Source organism: Prionailurus viverrinus, chromosome B1 (assembly GCF_022837055.1).
Source record: "Prionailurus viverrinus isolate Anna chromosome B1, UM_Priviv_1.0, whole genome shotgun sequence".
Classification (NCBI taxonomy): domain Eukaryota; kingdom Metazoa; phylum Chordata; class Mammalia; order Carnivora; family Felidae; genus Prionailurus; species Prionailurus viverrinus.
The window spans coordinates 165,719,544-165,740,743 of record NC_062564.1 but is presented as its reverse complement, the minus strand read 5'-3'; the positions used below and the strand labels follow the sequence as shown (position 1 = coordinate 165,740,743).

At 41.0% G+C, this 21,200-nt stretch overlaps 1 protein-coding gene and 1 pseudogene across 2 annotated transcripts in view; one reads left to right on the top strand and one right to left on the bottom strand.

Moving 5' to 3' along the window:
- TXK (TXK tyrosine kinase) overlaps positions 1-21,200 on the bottom strand; it is a 61,165-nt gene that overhangs the window by 35,734 nt on the left and 4,231 nt on the right. Inside the window, exons 3-7 of one of the 2 annotated variants that reach the window (XR_007151611.1) lie at positions 16,236-16,241; positions 11,273-11,558; positions 10,155-10,257; positions 9,152-9,357; positions 6,208-6,273 (exon numbers count right to left, since the gene is read on the bottom strand). Coding sequence is in view for 1 of the 2 variants with exons in the window: in XM_047856405.1 (XP_047712361.1) it covers positions 6,208-6,273; positions 9,152-9,357; positions 10,155-10,257; positions 11,273-11,343 (446 nt within the window). In the remaining variant the exon portion in view is untranslated. Of the gene's footprint in view, positions 1-6,207; positions 6,274-9,151; positions 9,358-10,154; positions 10,258-11,272; positions 12,088-16,235; positions 16,242-21,200 lie in introns of those variants that run through there. The other variant, XM_047856405.1, reaches the window with a different exon arrangement.
- Positions 19,698-20,790, top strand: LOC125164898 (ATP synthase F(0) complex subunit C2, mitochondrial-like; annotated as a pseudogene).

Sequence of the window (21,200 nt, the reverse complement as noted above, 5' to 3'; positions counted from 1 at the left end):
GATTCTTGCCTTCCTCACCAAGCCCCTTTCTGCCTCCTGTCTTGCTGTTTCCTCTGTATGAAACACTACCACTAAATACATAAGAACCACTCACAGGAACATAATTAAGTAAGAGTATACATTGAGTCACAGTGGGTAGGCCAAATGGTGGCCACATGAAACTCCTATATCTGACTTTGAGGATGGAACCTACCATATCGTGGGACTTCCCCTGACCTGCAGTAATAAAAAGCTGCCACTAAATTAGAATGGTCAGGCATTAAAAATACTAACAGCCTTAAGTTGAAAATGAACTTTAAAAAAGATGAAGCATAGAGAATAGAGGATGATTACAGGTGATTCTAGACAAAGTAATTGGGCTACTTATCACCAGCGGGAACAAAAGGTAATTGTGATGTTAAACTGTGAATATCATTCAGTACTTTTCAATGAATATTCATATTAGGGGAGGGAATTTCAGGATGAGTCTGAGCCCTCTTTTTGTAGAAAGAAGAAATTCTCTCAAAATAAATGAGACAGAGTTAAAGACACAGGGGACTAGTTTAAAGGTGCTCCCATTTGCTAATTCATGAAATTTGGGTGCTAAACGGAAAATAATGATTATCGCTCACTAAAATACATTGAGGCTATGAAAAGCCAAGACTGTGTAATGACACTCCAAAAGGGAAAATTTTATAGAAATTATTTTTTTCTACATGTTTCTCACCTGCTATCACATTGGTGTTAATTTTGTTGTTTCATACTTATTTATTATAGTGAGAAATATAAGCAAATATATTAATTTTGCTTAAATATAAATTAAAAATCCATCCATGTGTGGATGTCATTAGAATGACTTCAGGGCGCCTGGGTGGCTCAGTCGATTGAGCGTACAAGTTCAGCTCAGGTCATGATCTTGTGGTTTGTGAGTTCCAGCCCTGCGTCGGGCTCTGTGCTGACAGCTCGGAGCCTGGAGCCTGCTTCAGATTCTATGTTCCTTCTATCTCTACTCCTCCCCCACTTGTGCTCTGTCTCTGTCTATCAAAAATAAATAAACCCAATAAAAATTAAAAAAAAAAAAAAAAAAGAATGACTTCAAAGAGGGGCACATGGGTGGCTCAGTTGGTTAAGCATGTGACTTCAGCTCAGGTCATGATCTTTTGGTTCAGGAGTTAAAGCCCTGCATCAGGCTCTGCACTGACAGCTCAGAGCCTGGAGCCTGCTTCAGATTCTGTGTCTCCCTCTCTCTTTGTCCCTCCCCTACTCACGCTCTCTCTCTCTCTCTCAATAATAAAATAAACATTAAATTTTAATTAAAAAAAAAAAAAGAATGACTTCGAAGCAGTAATAGAAGAGCCAGATAGAAGTATATGATGAATTTAAGATCCTTTAAAATAATGCCGAATTTTATCTGTCAGAAAAAAGATTAGATGGATGTGACATAGGAGAAGCAGGGGCATGGTATTTCAGAATTTCATCTGGTTAAATCAGACAGTGAAACAAGAGTTTTGTGGAGTGTTTTTAATAGGTAAGTTTGCAACTCATATACCAAGACGACACTGATTGTAAAACTCATACTGAATGATGTGGACAGAGAGCTTGGGGTGGGGCTTCTACCAACATACAAAACCCATCCAAAAATAAAAAAATAAAAGCCATCCAGCAGGTCCAACTGTTGCTGATTACAAACATCTTGTATACATGTAAGCCTCGTGTACCCCATTCCAATCTCTGAATCAACAAGTAACAGTGTTGTAGTCTTGAGTTTTCAACCTAGAAACCCTATTAGACCTAAGAAGGGAAACCTGCTTCTCTTTAGCGATTTTTTAACCCTAAGAAGAGTAAGCATTCAGGTTAGAGATGATGAGATAAATCAGACTCATACTTCTGTTAAAATTCAGGATAAGCAATATGTTTGATATTTAAAGTACCTATAATTTTAAGGGGTACTGGGGTGGCTCAGTTGATTAAGCATCCAACACTTGATTTCAGCCCATGTCATGATCTCACAGTTCATGAGTTCGAGCCCCACTTTGTCAGGCTCCACACGGATAGCCCAAAGCCTGTTTGGAATTCTCTCTCTCCCTCTGTCTGTCTGCACCTCCCCCACTCTCACATACACACACACACACACACACACACACACACACGACTCTGCCTCTCTCTCAAAGTAAATAAATAAACATTAAAAAAAGTTAAAGTAGGGACACCTGGGTGGCTCAGTCGGTTAAGCGTCCGACTTCGGCTCAGGGCATGATCTCACTGTCTGTGAGTTCGAGCCCCGCGTCGGGCTCTGTGCTGACAGCTCAGAGCCTGGAGCCTGTTTCGGATTCTGTGTCTCCCTCTCTCTCTGACCCTCCCCCGTTCATGCTCTGTCTCTCCCTGTCTCAAAAATAAATAAAACGTTAAAAAAAAAAATTAAAGTATCTATAACGTTAAGAGAATCTGACATTATTAGGTTTTTGCCTCTAGTTTTAAAAGCATAATTAATTTTAAACTTACAATTTGAAATTTATGGGAATTTGACTTTTTAAATGATGTTTGTATGGTTAAGAGGACTTGGCTTACCACATTTAAGTTTAATTTATTAGATTTCCAGGGTCGTATATGGACTTACAAAGGGCTATTAAAAATTGCAAATTTGCCCTGTCTGGCATGTAAAATATTTAATCAGAAAATTGAATTTATTTAGTCTATTAATGCAAGTGAAATGTTTCGGGAAATTTCATTAACTGAACTTATAAAAGGGCTGATTGTTGAAGGACACTGTGTGTTGAGTTTGAATTAAAGTGATTGTTCTTATTGTTTTAGATCTGTAAACAGTATATCAAGACCTGCAAGTTAAATTTGAGGGCTTACTGAAAACCAGGTTTTCACATTGTAATGTTGGTAATTTGGATATTAAGTTAAAACCAAAGCAGCCATAAATATTTCAAAGTATAAAGATTCCTGAGATGTCAAAAACCCACACTAACATGAGCATTCCTTCTCCCCTCCACCCCTAAGTACCTCCTACTACCTTTGGACCTCAAGCCACTTCCTTACAAGGTTTTCCCAATCCCACACTCTCATCTAAATTATATCCCCTTTACCACTGATTTCTCCCAGTGTCCATACTGTTCCTTACTAAGACCACAATTTAAAATTTTATACTTATTTGTGAATCTGAGATTGGTTAATGTCTATTTCCCCCATAAAGCTGTAAGTTCTGTGAACACATGGACTGCCTCTCCGTCTTCCCTGGGCCTAGAACAGCTAACATCTGGTACATCAGAAGTGTACAATCAGGAAAGATTGAATAGGGTGAAGTGATTCAGGGCCTAAAGTAACTACGAAATGTACTACATCTGTGATAGCCGGCAACCTGAAAATTCACTTCCTGTCGGCTTCACAGTTCTAGAATGTTTCAAATATTTACTATTCCTGTATGAGATAGGCATTAGGCAGTTTTCATATCATGTAGAGGTTTATAGATGTTCAGTAACTTTGCCCAGAGGCCAAGCACTAGTCAGTGGTGATGTCAGTATTTGAGCCGAAATTTCCCCAATTTAATTTCTTTTAACATTTATTCATTTTTGCGAGTAAGCAGGGGAGGGGCAGAGAGAGAGGGAGACACAGACTCTGAAGCAGGCTCCAGTCTCTGAGCTGTCTGCACAGAGCCCAGCCTGACACCAGGCTCAAACCCATGAACCGTGAGATCATGACCTGAGCTGAAGTTGGACACTCAACAGACTGAGCCACCCAGGTGCCCCATAGATTTCTCCAATTTCTAAACCCACACTACATTATTTCAAACTAAAGCAGTAATTTCTACACACTTATTAGAACAGTGCTTGGCCCTTAGTAAGTAGTTGATATATTTTAATGACTTATATTGATAATTATTATATCTACATTTTAATAAACTCCTTTAAAAAGAAACAAATAGGGGCGCCTGGGTGGCTCAGTTGGTTAAGCGTCCGACTTTGGCTCAGGTCATGATCTCGTGGTCTGTGAGTTCGAGCCCCTCATCGGGCTCTGTGCTGACAGCTCAGAGCCTGGAGCCTGTTTCAGATTCTGTGTCTCCCTCTCTCTCTGCCCCTCCCCTGTTCATGCTCTGTCTCTCTCTGTCTCAAAAATAAATAAACATTAAAAAATTAAAAAAAAAAACAAATAAAATTAATTTTCTCACAATTGGAGTAGAGAACAAAACTTTTAAAGACACATGAATCAAAGCCAAGAAAATGAGATGACTATTCTAAGTTCAGAGTGGTTTAATTCAAATAACCCAATATCTATAGCATAAACAAGCTGCAGACTCCAAGCCTTGTGTAAGGAAGCAGCAAGCACATTTGTTAATCATTAAAAGGAAGGAAACTCACATTGTTGGTTACTGACTGTCCATTCACTAACTATCCGTTACTGTGTTAAGTACCTCCACACATAACTCCTTTAATCTCCTGGAAGGTCTGAACTGAGTTTACAATATGGAAAGAAAATCTTATTTTTTCTAATTTTTCTTGACAGGAGATTTACAAACAGAACTTCCCCTGACCTGGCCTTTCAAGAGACCTAATGTGTTGGGACGCTGCCCCCTGAGGGGTAGGCTGGACTGACAGTAGACAGCTGTGGAACTGTTTTCCTAGGACAGGTGTTCAGCCACCTGAGGGCTCTGTCCTACCGAGTGGAGACTAGAATTTCTGTGCAGAGCTACATGACTCAGGTCAAGAGAGGGGGCGTGACAAGCTGAGTGAAGGACGGAGAAGAGAGATCTGTGATGGCAGTAAGGAGGCTGACTTGCGAGAGAGAATAGAGGTAGCTAATAGGCCTGGTCAAGTCACGTTGATGAGTCATGTGTCCTGTAGTCATCCCTTTCTCCCTCTAATGAAGTCTACGTTGTTCACCGATGTTTTTAGAGTTGGATTTGCTTTAGGGGAGAGAGAGATGCTGGGTCTGGCCTCCAGGTGGGTTTAAATTAGTAGCAAGGCAGACACCCTAGGAGCTGGGGCGGGGGCTGTCGTTCAATTTATATTTGCTGCCCCATTCTTGGAGAAGCACCAGCCTCAATGTCTCAACTCACATCCCCTACTGCCACCTGCTGGAAGCATGTGCTAATTATAAAGCGAGTATTTCGGTTGTGGGGAGGGCAGTCAAGGGTAAAATGCAAACCTGAAGTTATAAAGGACCAACACTACTCTCTACCTGTAAATTACTTTTGCAACCTCAGTTTCTGATCTGCAGAATGAGGGGCTAGAAAAGTGATTCCTAAGATCTCCATCTTCCAAATCTATCATTGTAACAAAAATAGATTTCTTTTTTTTTTAAATTTTTTTTTCAACGTTTATTTATTTTTGGGACAGAGAGAGACAGAGCATGGACGGGGGAGGGGCAGAGAGAGAGGGAGACACAGAATCGGAAACAGGCTCCAGGCTCTGAGCCATCAGCCCAGAGCCTGACGCGGGGCTCGAACTCCCGGACCGCGAGATCGTGACCTGGCTGAAGTCGGACGCTTAACCGACTGCGCCACCCAGGCGCCCCATCATTGTAACAAAAATAGATTTCTAAGCAGAACCCTAGTGAACACGCCAAAAGCTTCCCCCCAAACTACAGCATTAGCCTACTTCTCGTCTTCAGCTATTTCTAAAATGTTTCCCAACATGAGCCAAAATGTAGTTATGTGTCTCTAAGTTAGGTTCAATTCACCACTCATTAAACAATGAATGTCATTTTTGAGATCATTATTTTTCCATTTAGGACATATAATAAGAACAAGATGAGTGCTTGCTTTCCATGCTGTCACTGTTAAAACAAACCAAAAAAAGTGGTCATACAAAACAAAACTGAAAAAGAAATTTAGGCAAAATAAGTTTCTGAATCAACCATTAAAAGGATCGAACATCGGGCAACTGGGTGGCTCAATCCGTTAAGTGACCGACTTCAGCTCAGGTCATGATCTCACAGTTGCATCTGGCTCTGTGCTGACAGCTCAGAGCTTGGAGCCTGCTTTGGATTCTGTGTCTCAGTCTCTCTGCCCCTCCCCCCACTCACACTCTGTCTCTCTCAAAAAATGAATAAACATGAAAAAAAACTAAAAAAAAAAAAAAAAGCATCAAAGATCTCTCAAGCTAAAAGCAGCCAGATGTGTTCTTTAACTTTTGTAGACCAAAATCAGCATCGATACTCGTAAACTGCCCAAATGTACCTGATTTTCGTAGATTAACCATAGCGCACATTTTGGAGGAGACTTACTCATATATTTCTAAATTGGTTGGTTTGTTTTCAGTCACATAGTTGCTTGGGATTAAGCCTTCATTCCTACAACAAAAGACAAGGCAACCATCAAAATGCTTGGCACGTGTGTGGCATTATGCGACGACAATCCTTTCAAAACCTCAAGGACATAGGGGGAAATCAAACTTGTTTTACTGATTAAATTGCTAACAGAGGGGCGCCTGGGTGGCGCAGTCGGTTAAGCGTCCGACTTCAGCCAGGTCACGATCTCGCGGTCCGTGAGTTCGAGCCCCGCGTCAGGCTCTGGGCTGATGGCTCGGAGCCTGGAGCCTGTTTCCGATTCTGTGTCTCTCTCTGCCCCTCCCCCGTTCATGCTCTGTCTCTCTCTGTCCCAAAAATAAATAAACGTTGAAAAAAAAAAAAATTTTAAAAATAAATTGCTAACAGAAAAAAAAAAGGGGGGGTTTTCATTTCCACATTCAACCAAAATCTCTGTATGATAAATACTAGGATTCTGACTTACAATGTAAGTAGTCATGTGTTTTATGACGCAAAAATTCTTCAAAGAGGAAAAGCGGCACTTATGCGACCACTGGGATGTCATATGACTCGATTTAAAACACAGCAATTACAGGGGCGCCTGGGTGGCTTGGTTGGTTAAGCGTCCGACTTCAGCTCAGGTCATGATCTCACGGTCTGTGAGTTCCAGCCCCTCGTCGGGCTCTGTGCTGACAGCTCAGAGCCTGGAGCCTGTATCAGATTCCGTGTCTCCCTCTCTCTCTCTGCCCCTTCCCTGTTCATTCTCTGTCTCTCTCTGTCTCAGAAATAAATAAATGTTAAAAAAAAAAACTTAAAAAAAAAATAAAACACAGCAATTACAAAGATATCAACTTAATTCTTTTTAATTGCTGCAGAATAGATAGAATGGATATTCCAGTTTAGCCATGTCTGTATCACAACAATGCTGTACAGAAACACATACACATGACTTCTTGTGCACCCGTAAAAGTATTTGTCTAAGACAGATACCAAGCAGGGAAACTGCTGAGTCACCAAGTACGTGCATCTCCCAGTAGATACAGCAAACTGCTGTTGAAAGAAAATATACCAATTTACACACCCATCAGGAGGGCACGGGTTTCTCTTTTTCTATACCTTCACCAAAAAAATTTGAAATTATAAAATTACAAAAAGATCTCCGTGACATTATTGGGAAACACAAGCAATGCATAGAACAACGAATAAAGCAGGGTAAGGAATTAGGTAAACTAAGTCTGCAAACAATAACATATGTTTCAATATGTGCATGAAAGTGCACTGAAATCATCTGGAAGGGCACTCACTGAGTTAATAATGGTGCTTGGGTTTGGAGGTGTGGCAAAGCAGGAATTTGCCATTATTTATCATGGATGCGTATTATAAAAAAACTATTCACTTATTAAGTTTGAAATTAAAAATTAATTAGTTCATTTTTATTTTTATTTATTTTTTTAATATAATTCATTTTCACATTGGTTTCCATACAACACCCAGTGCTCATCCCAACAAGTGCCCTCCTCCCTGCCCATCACCCACTTTCCCCTCTCCCCCACCCCCATCTACCCTTAGTTTGTTTTCAGTCCTTAAGAGTCTCTTATGGTTTGCCTCCCTCCCTCTCTGTAACTTTTCCCCCCTCCCCTCCCCCATGGTCTTCTGTTAAGTTTCTCAATATCTACATATGAGTGAATCACACCAATGTCCACCTGCTGGAGGGCTAACTACACTATCCTGAACCTACTCATACCTTTTTTCCCAGTGAAAAGTCTCCATCACATGTTGAGTCTAAACTAAAAACTGGTAAGAGCCAAATCATCAGGAAAATACAATTAGAGCAGAGGTATATAATATAGATATTTCTAATACTTATATACTTATGGTCTCCAAATCATGACAAAGAATAGAATTCAAAGCCAGCACTCTCTCCCAGGCAGCCCAGATACCCCTCAGAATTGTGTACCTCAGGCTCCAGTCAGGCATGAACAATCTATGAACCCCCCCATGTTCTTTGCAGCATTATGTATCATAGTCAAGATATGGAAACAACCTAAGTGTCCAATGACGGATGAATGGATAAAAGAAAATATTATTCAGTCATAAAATAGGAGAAAATCTTGCTATTTGCAACAACACGATGGACCTCAAGAGCATTATGCTAAGTAGAATAAATCAGATGGAAAAAGGCAAATACTGTATAGTCTCACTTATATGTGGAATCTAAAAAAAAAATTTAGTTAAAAAAAAAAACCTCATAGATACAGAGAACAGATTGGTGGTTGCCAGAGGCAGGTGGGTGAAGTAGGTGAAGGGGGTCAAAAGATACAAAGTTTCAGTTATAAGATAAATAAGCCATAGGGATGTATTAAACCACATAGTGACTATAGTTAATAATACTATATTGCATATTTGAAAGTCGCTAAGAGAGTAAATCTTAAAAGTTCTCATCACCAGAAAAAAAATTTGTAACTATGCATGGTGACAGATGTTAACTACACATATTGTGATCATTCCACAAATAAATGTTGAATTATTATGCTGTACACCTGAGACCAATATAATGTTATATGTCAGTGATACCTTAATTTAAAAAAGGAAGGAAGGAAGGAAGGAAGGAAGGAAGGAAGGAAGGAAGGAAGGAAGGAAAACTCAGAAAGGGAAACTCAGAGAGGGTAAGTGATTGCCAAAGGACACACAATAGTAAGTGACAGCGTCAGGATGTGAAGCCAGGCGTATGAAGTCCTGTGACTCTGCCTGAAATCCCAGTGCTGTAATGCTCTCTCATACAGGTAAGAGGTGTGGGGACGTGTTCTACTTCATGCAGAAGGAAATAAACCTAAAGAAAATGAGCCACAAAACAGTTTTTATGTTTCAGGAGTCTTCAGAGGATAAAAGAAGAATTTGGTAAGGACCATGGCATCAGTCTTACCCCAAACGGTCTCTTGCCTTCCACCAGTGAGGATTATACTTCTCCAATATCACGTACTCCTCTGCTCTCTTTAAGGCTAAATCACACGGCTCTCTGGGCACAAAATCATACAGGGCTTTTACTTGGATCTTCTCTTCAGTAACCTCAGAGGGTGGGAGGGGAGGCAGTGGCTTGCGTTTTGATGGTTGCATGTGGCCTCTGTTGGCCTGCAAAAACCAAGGAGTGATTTGTTGTACTCTTGTTTTAGTCATGTGTACTAAAAAAGAATAGGGCTATAATACTTTTGTGTGCTGCCCCAATTCTCCCATCCGGTTGCATCAAAGCAAAAACCGGGGTGGGGTAAACATAGGAAATGATTATAAGACAACCTTTAAATCCGGCAACACACTCACCCTTTTGTAAATTTTCAAGATCATAAGTTCTCTTGCCAGAATTGCATTGGATATTTTTCTTTTTAAAAAAATTAGCTCTATGCTCAACATGGGGCTCGAATTCACGACCCTGAAATCAAGAGTCGTGTGCCCTGTGGACCGAACCAGCCAGGCACCCCTGGACATTTTTTAAGCCACAATTCTTAAAATTTGAATTCCACCCCAATAGTTCCACTTTGTTTATGGGTTTTTCTCTCTTGAAAAAAAGAAAAACAGCCCATCCCTTTCACATGCTATAACCTTGTGTTTGGATTTGTCACACTGCGTAAGAACGCTATTTCCCCCAACACCGAACGAAAAATTAATCCTGGGTTCACAAACGGCAATAGCCAGAACACGTTTTTCCCCATTCACCGTCCAGTTTCAAGCCCTGCCGAAACATAGCTGCATAGGCTATTTTAACTGGTCTTTTTTCCTTTGGCTTTCTTCTAAGACATTCACTCATGAAGCACTTGTTATGAGCTGAGCACTATACTAGATTCTGGGCATGGCAGCAAACAGTGTCTTGAGGACCATGGACCCCGAAACGCAAGCTTCCTCTCTTCTTTCTTCCTCAGCAAGATGATACTCACTCGCTTCTTACTTGGCAATTCGCTGAACCACAGCCTGCGACGCGGAGTGTATCTTTCTGAAAATTCTTCATCTTTGCTTAGGCTTATTTGTGTTCTTACTTGTCTGAGATTGAAAAACAACCAAGTTACAAATGATTGTTTGCATTCAGGTGATATTCACTAGATTTTTCTCAAAATTAGTAGGAAACTCCAGGTCTTTTTGCAACTTTTTTCTTACTTAGAAGACTTCCCAGCTCCATTTCCATGGGCGAGTGACTACCTCTCAGAACCGCATTTTCCTTATTGAGCTAGAGATGCTAAAAGCATATAGAGTTGCCATAGAATAAAACTCAAGAAAGCAGAGTCTGGTGCATATTAAGGACATAAAAAGATAATCGTGATAATGAAAAACTTACTCCGCATCAGGCACAGTGTTTATCATTTTACACGCATTACCTCATTTGATGGTATGCATTGTTCTAAATGGACACGGTGCTATGATTAAGAATAGGGGTTTGGATCCCAGCTTTACCATTTCATAGTGTGGCCTTGGGGAAGCAACAGAATCTCTCTAAGCCTCAACTCCCTCATCTGTAAAACGGAAATTGTAAAAACTATAGGTGTTTTGGAGAGTTACTTGAGCTAATAAATGCAAACCTCTTAGCACAGTCTCACATAGAGGACCTCCCGTTAAATGCTAGCTATTACTATTATTAAGCTACCTTGGGTTTATTCTATACAATCATTTGCTGGGCATCAAAGCGTAAGACACCCTGATCATTTTGGGGAGATAGTCAAATAAATAAGACAATATTCTTGTCCTTAATGTGTAAAAATTACAGAGTGGAACACAGGTATGTAAACAGCATACACGAAATAAATATTCAGTATGGAACCAAGGCATGCTGTGGGAATGCAAGGGAAGAAGCAACTAAAGTCAAAGGGATCCAGGACGGATCATGGAAGACCCAAAATTGGAGTTGTGCCTTTAAATCAGCGGGCACTCAACGGGGAGGAAATGGGAGAGGGGTTTCCCAGGCAAAGGGAACATCAGATACAAAGAGACAAGGAGGCTTAATAGACAATAAAGAAACAGAATGAGTTAATTTCCAAGAAGTTGCTCCCAGAAGTAGACTTACCGCTTCTGCACGGAACAGCAGCAACAGCAACAGAAAATCGACTGGATGGTATTATCTGAAAAGCAGATCATTGTGAGAGAGCCCTTAGTCCATGATATTGAATAGATGAGTCAGGTGGAGGAAATTCCCAAGGGCAGGAGGGATATGAATTCTTATAAAGCATGTGCTAAGTCTTGACTATGCCCTCCTTTACTAGTGGAAGGGTGAGAAACTGTCACTAAAGCAAAAAAGAAGTTACTGGCACCCTGGCCAGTGTGGTTTCCCTTCTCAGGCTCTTCTCCCCGTTCTGGTTTATGCATTTCCTCAGTCTGTGAATGATAAGTGACCACTGTATTCTACTTGATCAGGCTAATGACAGCTAATAAGTGTAAAAAAGAATGATTCAAAAAGCAGTGTTCTCCTAGAAAATATTAGCAGGGATTTTTCAATCAGATCCATCAGGTTTCTTTTAAAAATAGTTTTTAATAGTTTATTATTTAATATCTTATGTCCATGGAACCTAAATTTCCCAGTCATCTCCTTCTCAGATTGACACCTTAAGATGAAGTATTAAAGAGCAGAATATGTTAGACAGGAGTTTTGAGGTTAGACAGACCTGGGTTTGAACCCTCACTGTGGGGCTGACCATATCTGGATGAGTCCCTTTGTTTACTCTTCTAAGTCTTTGCTTTCCTGTCTGCAAAAGCAAGATAATCATACCTAGCCCCTTTGAGAAAGCTTACAAGGCAGAGGTTAATCTCTAACTGTGGGTTTGGGGAAGTTACTGAACCGTTCTTTGCTTAAGTTTCCTCATCTGCAAGATGGGAGTAATAGGATACTCAGCACGAAAAACCTACTGTGAGGATTAATTGAATCCATTAATTGAATTGATTGAATTGAATCAATTCATGGAAAGCGCCTGGAACAATGCCAGGTATATAGGAAGAGGGTAATCGAGAAGATCTATTATTACTATAGGGTTGTTGAGAAGATTAAAGTAGCCATCATCCTGGGAAAATAGACAAGGGGTACAAACAGAAGACACCAAGTATAGTCTACCCCCCAGCATCTGCTCTGTGCCCCCAGAACAGGGGATGCAATGGGGTCCCATAAGTCATCATGTTATCACCAGGTGATGTCAGCGTGGTCATATTTCCACCCGAAACTTAGCACGCTAACCATTAGGATTCTTTTTTTTTTTTTAATTTTTTTTTAATGTTTATTTTCGAGAGAGAGACAGAGAACATGGGTGGGGGAGGGGCAGAGAGAGGGAGACACAGTATCTGAAGAAGGCTCCAAGCTCCGAGCTGTCAGCACACAGCCCGACAGGGGGCTCAAACCCATAAACCATGAGATCATGACCTAAGCTAAAGTTGGACATTTAACCAACTGAGCTACCCAGGTGTCTCAACCATTAGGACTCTTTAAGTGAGGCAGGGAACAAAATAAGGAGAGAAGAAGAGTAACATAAAACACAGCTGCTACAATTCCCACATCCATAGTTGTGCTGTCCTAAGTTGATCGTAGATACCCCCTATCACCATCCATTCCATGTTTCCCTTTGCCTCAGTCAACACTTTGGCTGAAATAGGTACTTTATCTGATGGAATAACCCAAATGTTCATTCCTGTGGGACTTGGGTCCTTAGTTGGTCTTGTCTTTATGGGCTGTTATAATTCTCCAATGACCAGGAATATAGTCCAATGACTATGAATATTGGGAAATGACACTAGTAAATTCCTTGAGTTTTGAAGTCCTCTTTGTCTTCTCTGTGAAGCACCAACCCAATTTCTTCCTGGTAGTCAGGATATTCTTCTCAGCTACATTGACCCCTTTCTGTGCCTATCAATTCCGTGACACGAGGAATCCAAAAGTGCCAGACGGCAGTCTCAACTTTCAGGCTTCCCTAAGAAAGAGATGCTTCTCTTGGGCACTGAAATCTCCAAACCCACCAACTCAAGATCACAGATAAAGAGAACAATATTCCAGTGGGTTATTAGGTAAAATGGTGAAAAGGGCCACTCATACCCCCCTTCTTACTTCCCTGACTCATGCATCCTGGCTACACATTTGTTGTGATTTAAGACATTTATTGCACCCTGTAGGATACCACTCCAACATTGTAAGATGTTATCTTCCAGATGTCAGAGTAACTGGCCCTTTAGTAGGCCATTCCTCTGTCCCATAAGCCAGCTGCTTCTGAATCATGGGACATGACGCTTAAGAGTATGCAGAGCACCACTGAACAAATGCAAACAAAACTGACAAAAGGCAGCAGAGTATGTTAGACATGGATCATTTTCTGGACCTCTGATTTTATCTTTCCATTCTGTCCTCATTCCAAGAGTTTCAGCCATAATCCTCTCCCCCAGATCTTGTCACAAATCTCCCGACCTTGTTCTTTCCATGTTCCTGACTAGTTTTCTGCCATTGCCCATTAGTTATTGCAGATCAGTGTCTCATACGATCTCTTCCTAATGAAGTAAACAAATGGATGTACTTTTTGAGGTGCTGGGAGGATTTTATTTCAGCACTATCTTTCAGGAGTCCTCTGAACGTGGCTATAGCACAACGGCTGTTTATTTCCCCTTTCATATATGCTTAGGATGCAGATGTATCTAGAAGTAAGTCTCGATGACTACCTCCTCTAGGGGCCTCTCATGTGATTGAAGGAGAAGCAGAAAGAACAGGTACTATGGAAATATAAGTCATCTGCTCATGAAGCTATCTTGAGCCTTCTGGATCTACCGGGGCCCACTTGCAATATATCACTTCCATATTATGATGGAATGTTAGGCTATTCATGCCTAACTTTATGGTTCAATGAATCAGGTAACACTAAGCTCATGATAGGCAGTTTGAATCACCTAAATATCTCATGATCCATGGTTGACTGTTCAGCCTTCACCAGGAGCAAGCCAGCAGCTATTTTCTTTCTTTTTTAAAAAAAAATTTTATGTTTATTTATTTTTGAGAGAAAGAGAGACAGAGTGCAAGGGGGGAGGTGCAGAGAAAATGGGAGAGACAGAATCTGAAGCAGGCTCCAGGCTCTGAGCTGTCAGCACAGAGCCCGACATGGGGCTTGAACCCACAGACCACGAGATCATGACCAGAGCTGAAGTCGGAAGCTTAACCGACTGAGCCACCCAGGCGCCCCTAGTCAGCAGCTATTTTCAAATTAAAAATCAGCACAGTGTCAAGGCATTGCTCCAAACCCCTGGGGGATTGCTGATTTTCATCCTGAGACTTTACAGAAGCTCCATATAGCTAGCATTTTGCACTGCATTCCAGGCTACTGCCAATGATAATTCAAGTAACTGATAATTGAGTTATTTCCCCCAGCTATAAGGCTATCCTTGGACCTCTAAATATATGACCAAATAAATCTCAGATCCAATTTTGACTCTTTCCTGGAGCCACTTCTCATATCTATTACTGTATTAGTCAGGGTTCCGATATGAAACATGACATATTTAAATTAGAATAATTTTAGAAGTGTTCATTCACAAAGTCACTAATTACAAACGTGTGGATGGGAGTAAGGGAACTATAAAGGATGTACAGGAAACTGGGTCCAACAGTACTGGAACTGTCACTAACCCTAGGTGCAAAAGGACCAGGAAAAGTGAGAGAGATTTAAGTACAACAGAGACCTCTTTGATTGGGGCAATGATCTGCTGTTGAGGAACATATCCAGCTCAAAGCAACCTCACCACAACTTCCTTCCATTAGTGTAATCCAACCAGAAACTGGGGCTTGGAAGCATATTGATCCAACCTCTACAGAATACATTTCCAGGATAAAGTGCAAGGTGAAGAATGAATACCAAGAAGTTGGGCTCCCTGAGCCATCAAAAAGGCTGGCCACCATATTTAATCCCTAGAGATCATCCTTCCAGGGTAATAAGGTGGATAAGAATAAGGATATTCAGTACAGTAATAGGTATATATTAGTCCCTTTTCTTTCACAGAATTTGACCTTCCAAACCTAGATTCATGCATTAGTTGTTTGCCTTTCTCTGATTTGGACATTACCATTACTCAGTCTTTGGGCTCCTGACACTTTGTGGTCCAGTGGTAACCATTTCGTTTCACCATGGTGACATAGTTCCAGTCCAAGCCCAGGCAAAAACTCATCTTTGCTCCCACTGCTATTTTATCACTCACTCCCAACTTAATAACTTTCTCTCTTCCTTTGCCTGCACCCAGAAACCATCCATTTTCCAAGGACCATTCCAACGTTCACTTCTAGACACTACAATAAAATAAATTAGTGAGTCCCCCAAATCTGCATGATATTGTGTATTAATAAGATTTTGCATTTCAACTGCTTCTGACTGTCAATTTTCTGGCAGTGTCTGCATGAACAAATGGCCAAAAACACTCCTGAGAAAGAAGGTACTTTAGCACATGGGGGCTACCTGTCTGTCTGCTGGCAGGACTAGGTCTAATTTACATCCTTGCCAATTGATTCCAGTGTTGTTTTAGAGCTCCACGTAGGTCTATATCTATCCAGGCCAAGAGATGAAAAGTCAAATGTAGGTTATACAAATGAGTGAATAGGTCAGAGTATGGTTTAGAAAGTGGCAAAAACTGTGGTCCCACGTAGAGGTATTCGTTTTCAAAATTTTTAAAATGCTCCTTCCCTCACCTGCATCACCTGTTTCCCCTCTCCACTGGATCACTGCCATTAGCATACAAATATACCATTATCTTCCCCATTAAAAACAAAAGAAATTACCCTTGATCTTCTTTCCTTGACCAGCTTTGCTCCCCATTTACAGTATAATCTAGACATGAGTAGTCTTTACTTATTGCTTTCAATTCTTCTCCTCTCATTTTCTCTTAACCATTCCAACCAAGCTTTTGTCCCCACCACCTCCCCAAACCTTCTCTTTTTAGGGTCATGGGATACAGGTGCACACCCCTGTATCCCATGGTTAATTCTGTATCCTCTTACTTGGCCTCTCCGCAGCATTCAATACTCTTCTCTGGCTTTTCTTTCTTCTCTATTTCACAGTTTTCTTCTCTCCCTCTCCAACCTCTTAGACTGGGGCCAAGGATAGCCTACCCCAAAGCGTTTGATCTCTTCTTTTCTCGGTCTCATCCAATCATTTGATTGATTGTCTCATTCCTTTCTGTGTCTTAAAAACCATCTATCTGCTGATGACATCCAAATGTATACCTCCACCCAGTTCCAGTGAGAATTCCAGACTTGCATACCCAAATGCATTCTCAAATTCTCCATTTGGATGCCTAGTGGACACTTCCAATTCACATGAGGAAATCTGACCTCCTTCTCTTCCTTCCTCCCCAGACGTGCTACACTCATCCTCTCCATCTTGTCCATAGCAATTCCATTTTTCCAGTTGCTCAGGTCAATGATCTTGGAGTTGTCTTTGATTCTTCTCTTTCTCTCACATCCCAGTCCAATTTGTCAGAAAGCATTCTGACTCTGCCTTAAACATGTATCCAAGAGTTTCAGTTTGGGATGATGAAAATGTGCTGGAGATGGACAGTGGGGAGGGATGGTTGTACAAGAATTCAAATGCACTTAATGCCACCGGACTGTACACTTACAGTTAAACTCGTAAATTTTATCTTATGTATATTTCACGATGGTTAAAAACTCACTCAGACACACACACACACACACACACACAATCTTATTGCTTTCCCCTACCCTTCTGTTCCTACCATGGACTAAGCCACCAGCATTCATCTGGATTATATCAACAGCCTTCTGACTTCTTCCTGCCTCTACCCTAAACTCCCTATAGTTTCTTCTCAGCATAGCAGCCAGAGTAATTAATTTAAAACCTGAGTTGGGGGCACTTGGGTGGCTCAGTCAGTTAAGCATCCAACTTCAACTCAAGTCATGATCTCACGGTTTGTGAGTTTGAGACCCACATCAGGCTCTGTGTTGACAGCCCAGAGCCTGGAGCCTGCTTCGGATTCTGTGTCTCCCTCTTTCTTTGCCCCTTCCCCACTTGCATGCTGTCTCTCCCTCTCTCTCAAAAATAATTAAACATTAAAAAATTAAAAAAAATTTTTTTTAATGTTTATTCATTTTTGAGAGACAGAGACAGACAGAGCATGAGCAGGGGAGGGGCAGAGAGAGAGGGAGACACAGAATCCGAAGCAGGCTCCAGGCCCTGAGCTGTCAGCACAGAGCATGACGCGGGGCTTGAACTCACACACCGTGAGATCATGACCTGAGCTGAAGTTGGACGCTTGTCCGACTGAGCCACCCAGGCGCCCCAAAAACATTTTTAATAAATAAAACCTGAGTTGGATCATTTTGCTCCTTGTCTCCAAACCCCACAATGGCTCCCCATTTCACCAACAGTGATAGCCAAATTTCTCACACTAGCCTATAAAACCCTCCAAGATCTGGCCTCCTTATTGCCTCTCACTTCTGTCCAATATGCTTTTACACATGTCACCCAGCCACATTGCCCTCCTCACTGTTTCTGAAGCGCACCAGGCCTGCTCTCTCCGTAGCTTCTATGCTTTTGTTTCACTCTCCCCTCCAGGTGTCAACATTCTTTTTTCAAATAATTTTAAAACTGAAGTATAGTTGACATAAAATATTATATTAGTTTCGGGTATACAACATAGTGATTCAACAATGACACACATTATGTAATGTTCACCACAATAAGTGTAGTTACCATCCGTCACCATACAAAGTTATTACAATATTATTGACTATATTCTCTATGGTGTACTTTTCATCCCTGTGACTTATTTCTTTTATAACTGGAAGTTTATACCTCTTAATCCCGTTCACCTGCTTTGCCCATCCCCCCCCCCCCCCATCTCCCTCCCTTCTGGCAACTAGTAGTTTGTTCTCTGTATGTATGAGTCTGTTTCTGTTTTTGTTTGTTCATTTATTTTTTAGATTCTACCTGTAAGTGAAATCAGATGGTATTTGTCTTTTCTGTCTGACTTATATCACTTAGGTCCACCTTCTAGGTCACCCATGTTATTGTGAACACAAAGATTTCATTCTTTCTCATGGCTGAGCAATATTCCATTTTGTGTATATATATATATAATATAAAAATATATTATATATAATACACACACACACACACACACACACACACACACACAAACACCACATCTTCTTTACCCAGTCACCTATCAATGGACACTTAGGTTGCTTCCATATCTTGGCTATTGTAAATAATGCTGCAGTAAACATAGGGGTGCATATATCTTTTCAAATCAGTGGTTTTGTTTTCTATCAGGTAAGTACCCAGAAGTGGAATTACTGGGTCATATGGTCTAAGGAAATGACCAAAAAAAAGAAAAAAAAGTAGATCACTGGAACTGTATCAAACTAAAAAGTTTTTTCACAGCAAAGGAAACCATTAACAAAATGAAAAGGCGATCTACCTTTTGAGAGAAGATTATTTGTTAATAATATATTGGATAAGGGGTTAATATCCAAAATATATTAAGAATTCATATATTCAATATCAAAAAAACCCCACATAATCCAATTTAAAAATTGGCAGAGGACATGGATAGGCATTTTTCCAAAGACACATGGAAAGTTGCTCAGCATCACTAATCACCATGGAAATGCAAATCAAAACTACAATGACATATCATATCACACCTGTCAGAATGGTTAATATCAAAAAAGACAAGAAATAACAAGTGTTGGCGAGGATGTTGAGAAAAGGGACCGTTTGTGCCCTGTTGGTGGGAATGTGAATTCGGGCAGCTGTCGTGGAAAACAGTATGGAGGCTTCTCAAAAAATTTAAAAGATGAAATTAACATCCAACCTTCTTAACTGTCCCCAATCCTTAAAGTCTTTGTTCAAAATCTTAACCCTCCCAATGAAGAGTAGCTTGACTAATTATTGCTGCCTCCTGCACTCCCTGACTTGGGTATTTCTCACTTTATTTTTTTCTTTTCTTTTCTTTCTTTCTTTTTTTTTTTTTTTATGGCATGTCTCACCTTCTAACATACTATGTGATTGACTGATTTTATTATTATTTTTTAATGTCTGTCTCCTCTACTCGAATGTAAACAGGGATCTTTGTCTTTTCTGTTCAGTTATATCTCAAGAGGCTAGAACAGTTGTTGACATATAATATCCACTCAGTAAATATTTGTTGAGTGGATGGTACATGAATAAATTAGTTTGAAGGAGCATCAAATTATAAACCTTTCCAGAACACCCACCTGTCTTTATTCAGTCCTAATGGGAAAACAAAAGCTGTATTTGAGGACAGAATAAGCAGGTACAATAGGAAGCAGTGAACAATGAGAGTGGTGACATAGGAATAGATTATGAAAGTCCTTGAAATAAAGGAAGATAAGACCTTGAGTGTCTATGTAGTAGGAGGTCTTATTAGATACCGAAGATGAGAACAATTTGGTCACAGGCCAGAGCAAACTCTGTACTTAGTCTACAAACCTTTGTAAGATGGTCCAGCAAGGTGAGCAATGACCATCTATGGCCTCATGTTTGTTTGTGTTTTAATTTTTATTTTAACGTTTATCTATTTTTGAGACAGAGAGAGACAGAGCATGAACGGGGGAGAGTCAGAGAGAGAGGGAGACACAGAATCTGAAACAGGCTCCAGGCTCTGAGCTGTCAGCACAGAGCCCGACGCGGGGCTCAGACTCATGGACCGCGAGATCATGACCTGAGCCGAAGTCGGACGCTTAACCTACTGAGCCACCCAGGCGCCCCCGGCCTCATGTTTTAATATAAACTAAAGCCATTTAATATTGTCGAGGCCAAGAAGTGTCTATAATGGTCTCTTTACTCCTTGAATGATCACTAGCATGTTATATTATTCTCTATATTTTTCCAAATGCTGGAAACACATCAAAATTAGAATTTATAGATTAAAAAAAAGGAAACCCCCAGAAAATCAGGTAGGCCTGTGGTTAGCTAGTTAAGTGCCTATTCTCGGACTGACAACTTTTTACATGTACCTGATTTTTAGTGAGAGTTGCAAAAGGCTTTTTATTTCTCTGATTCAGCCGCTGACTTCCCTTTTGCCTAACCAGAATTTTCGTCTTCCTCACGAGCCCCAACCTGTCTTCTCGGCACTGGGTGCAGATCTTCTGCCACAGGCCCTCACCCCCTGAAAATTTATGCCTGTGCAAAGCTCATCTCCACCCCCTTCCTGGTCAGGAGCACCGCTCAGCTGTTGAGCAGATCACGGTCTGCAGTGTCACTAAAACCACCGGAGACACTGACAGATGAGAGCCTCAGCAGCTGGGCAGCCCCATGTGCCCTGACCTCGCTTATTTTTATCTGCAGCTTCCAAACCGGTGTCATTTCAAGGGACACCGACGCAGCAGCCAAGGTCACTGTGGGGCTGGGACTGCCATGGTAGGGGTGGCTGGCCCTGGGGCTGGAATTGGGACTGTGTCTGGGAGCCTCAACATTGGCTAGGCCAACGAAGCAACAGCTCTTCGCCTGTGCCATTCTGGCCTTTGCCCTCTTGGAGGCCATGGGGCTCTTTTGCCTGATGGCGGCCTTTCTCATCCTCTTCACCAGGTGACAGAACCGTCTCGACGTCCCACGGGTCTTTCTCCCATGTCTCGCCTGTCCTGTATGTTCTTTTTCCCATACCTCCCCAGGCAGCCTGAGGAAAGTGGTTGGCTCAGGGTTTGACAGAAGGAAGACAAATAAATACTGTATTAATAAGAAGAAAGAAAGAAAGAAAGAAAGAAAGAAAGAAAGAGAAAGAAAGAAAGAAAGAAAGAAAGAAAGAAAGAAAGAAAGAAAAAAGAAAGAAAGAAAGAAGAAAGAAAGAAAGAAAGAAAGAAAGAAAGAAAGAAAGAAAGAAAGAAAACTATCCTATCGGTTCCCCTCTCTAATTTTTCCTTGTCTGTGGATGATTCCACCACAGGCATCTTGGATTCTTCCTGAGCCCTATCCTTTGTATCCAATCTGCCATTAATCTGTTCA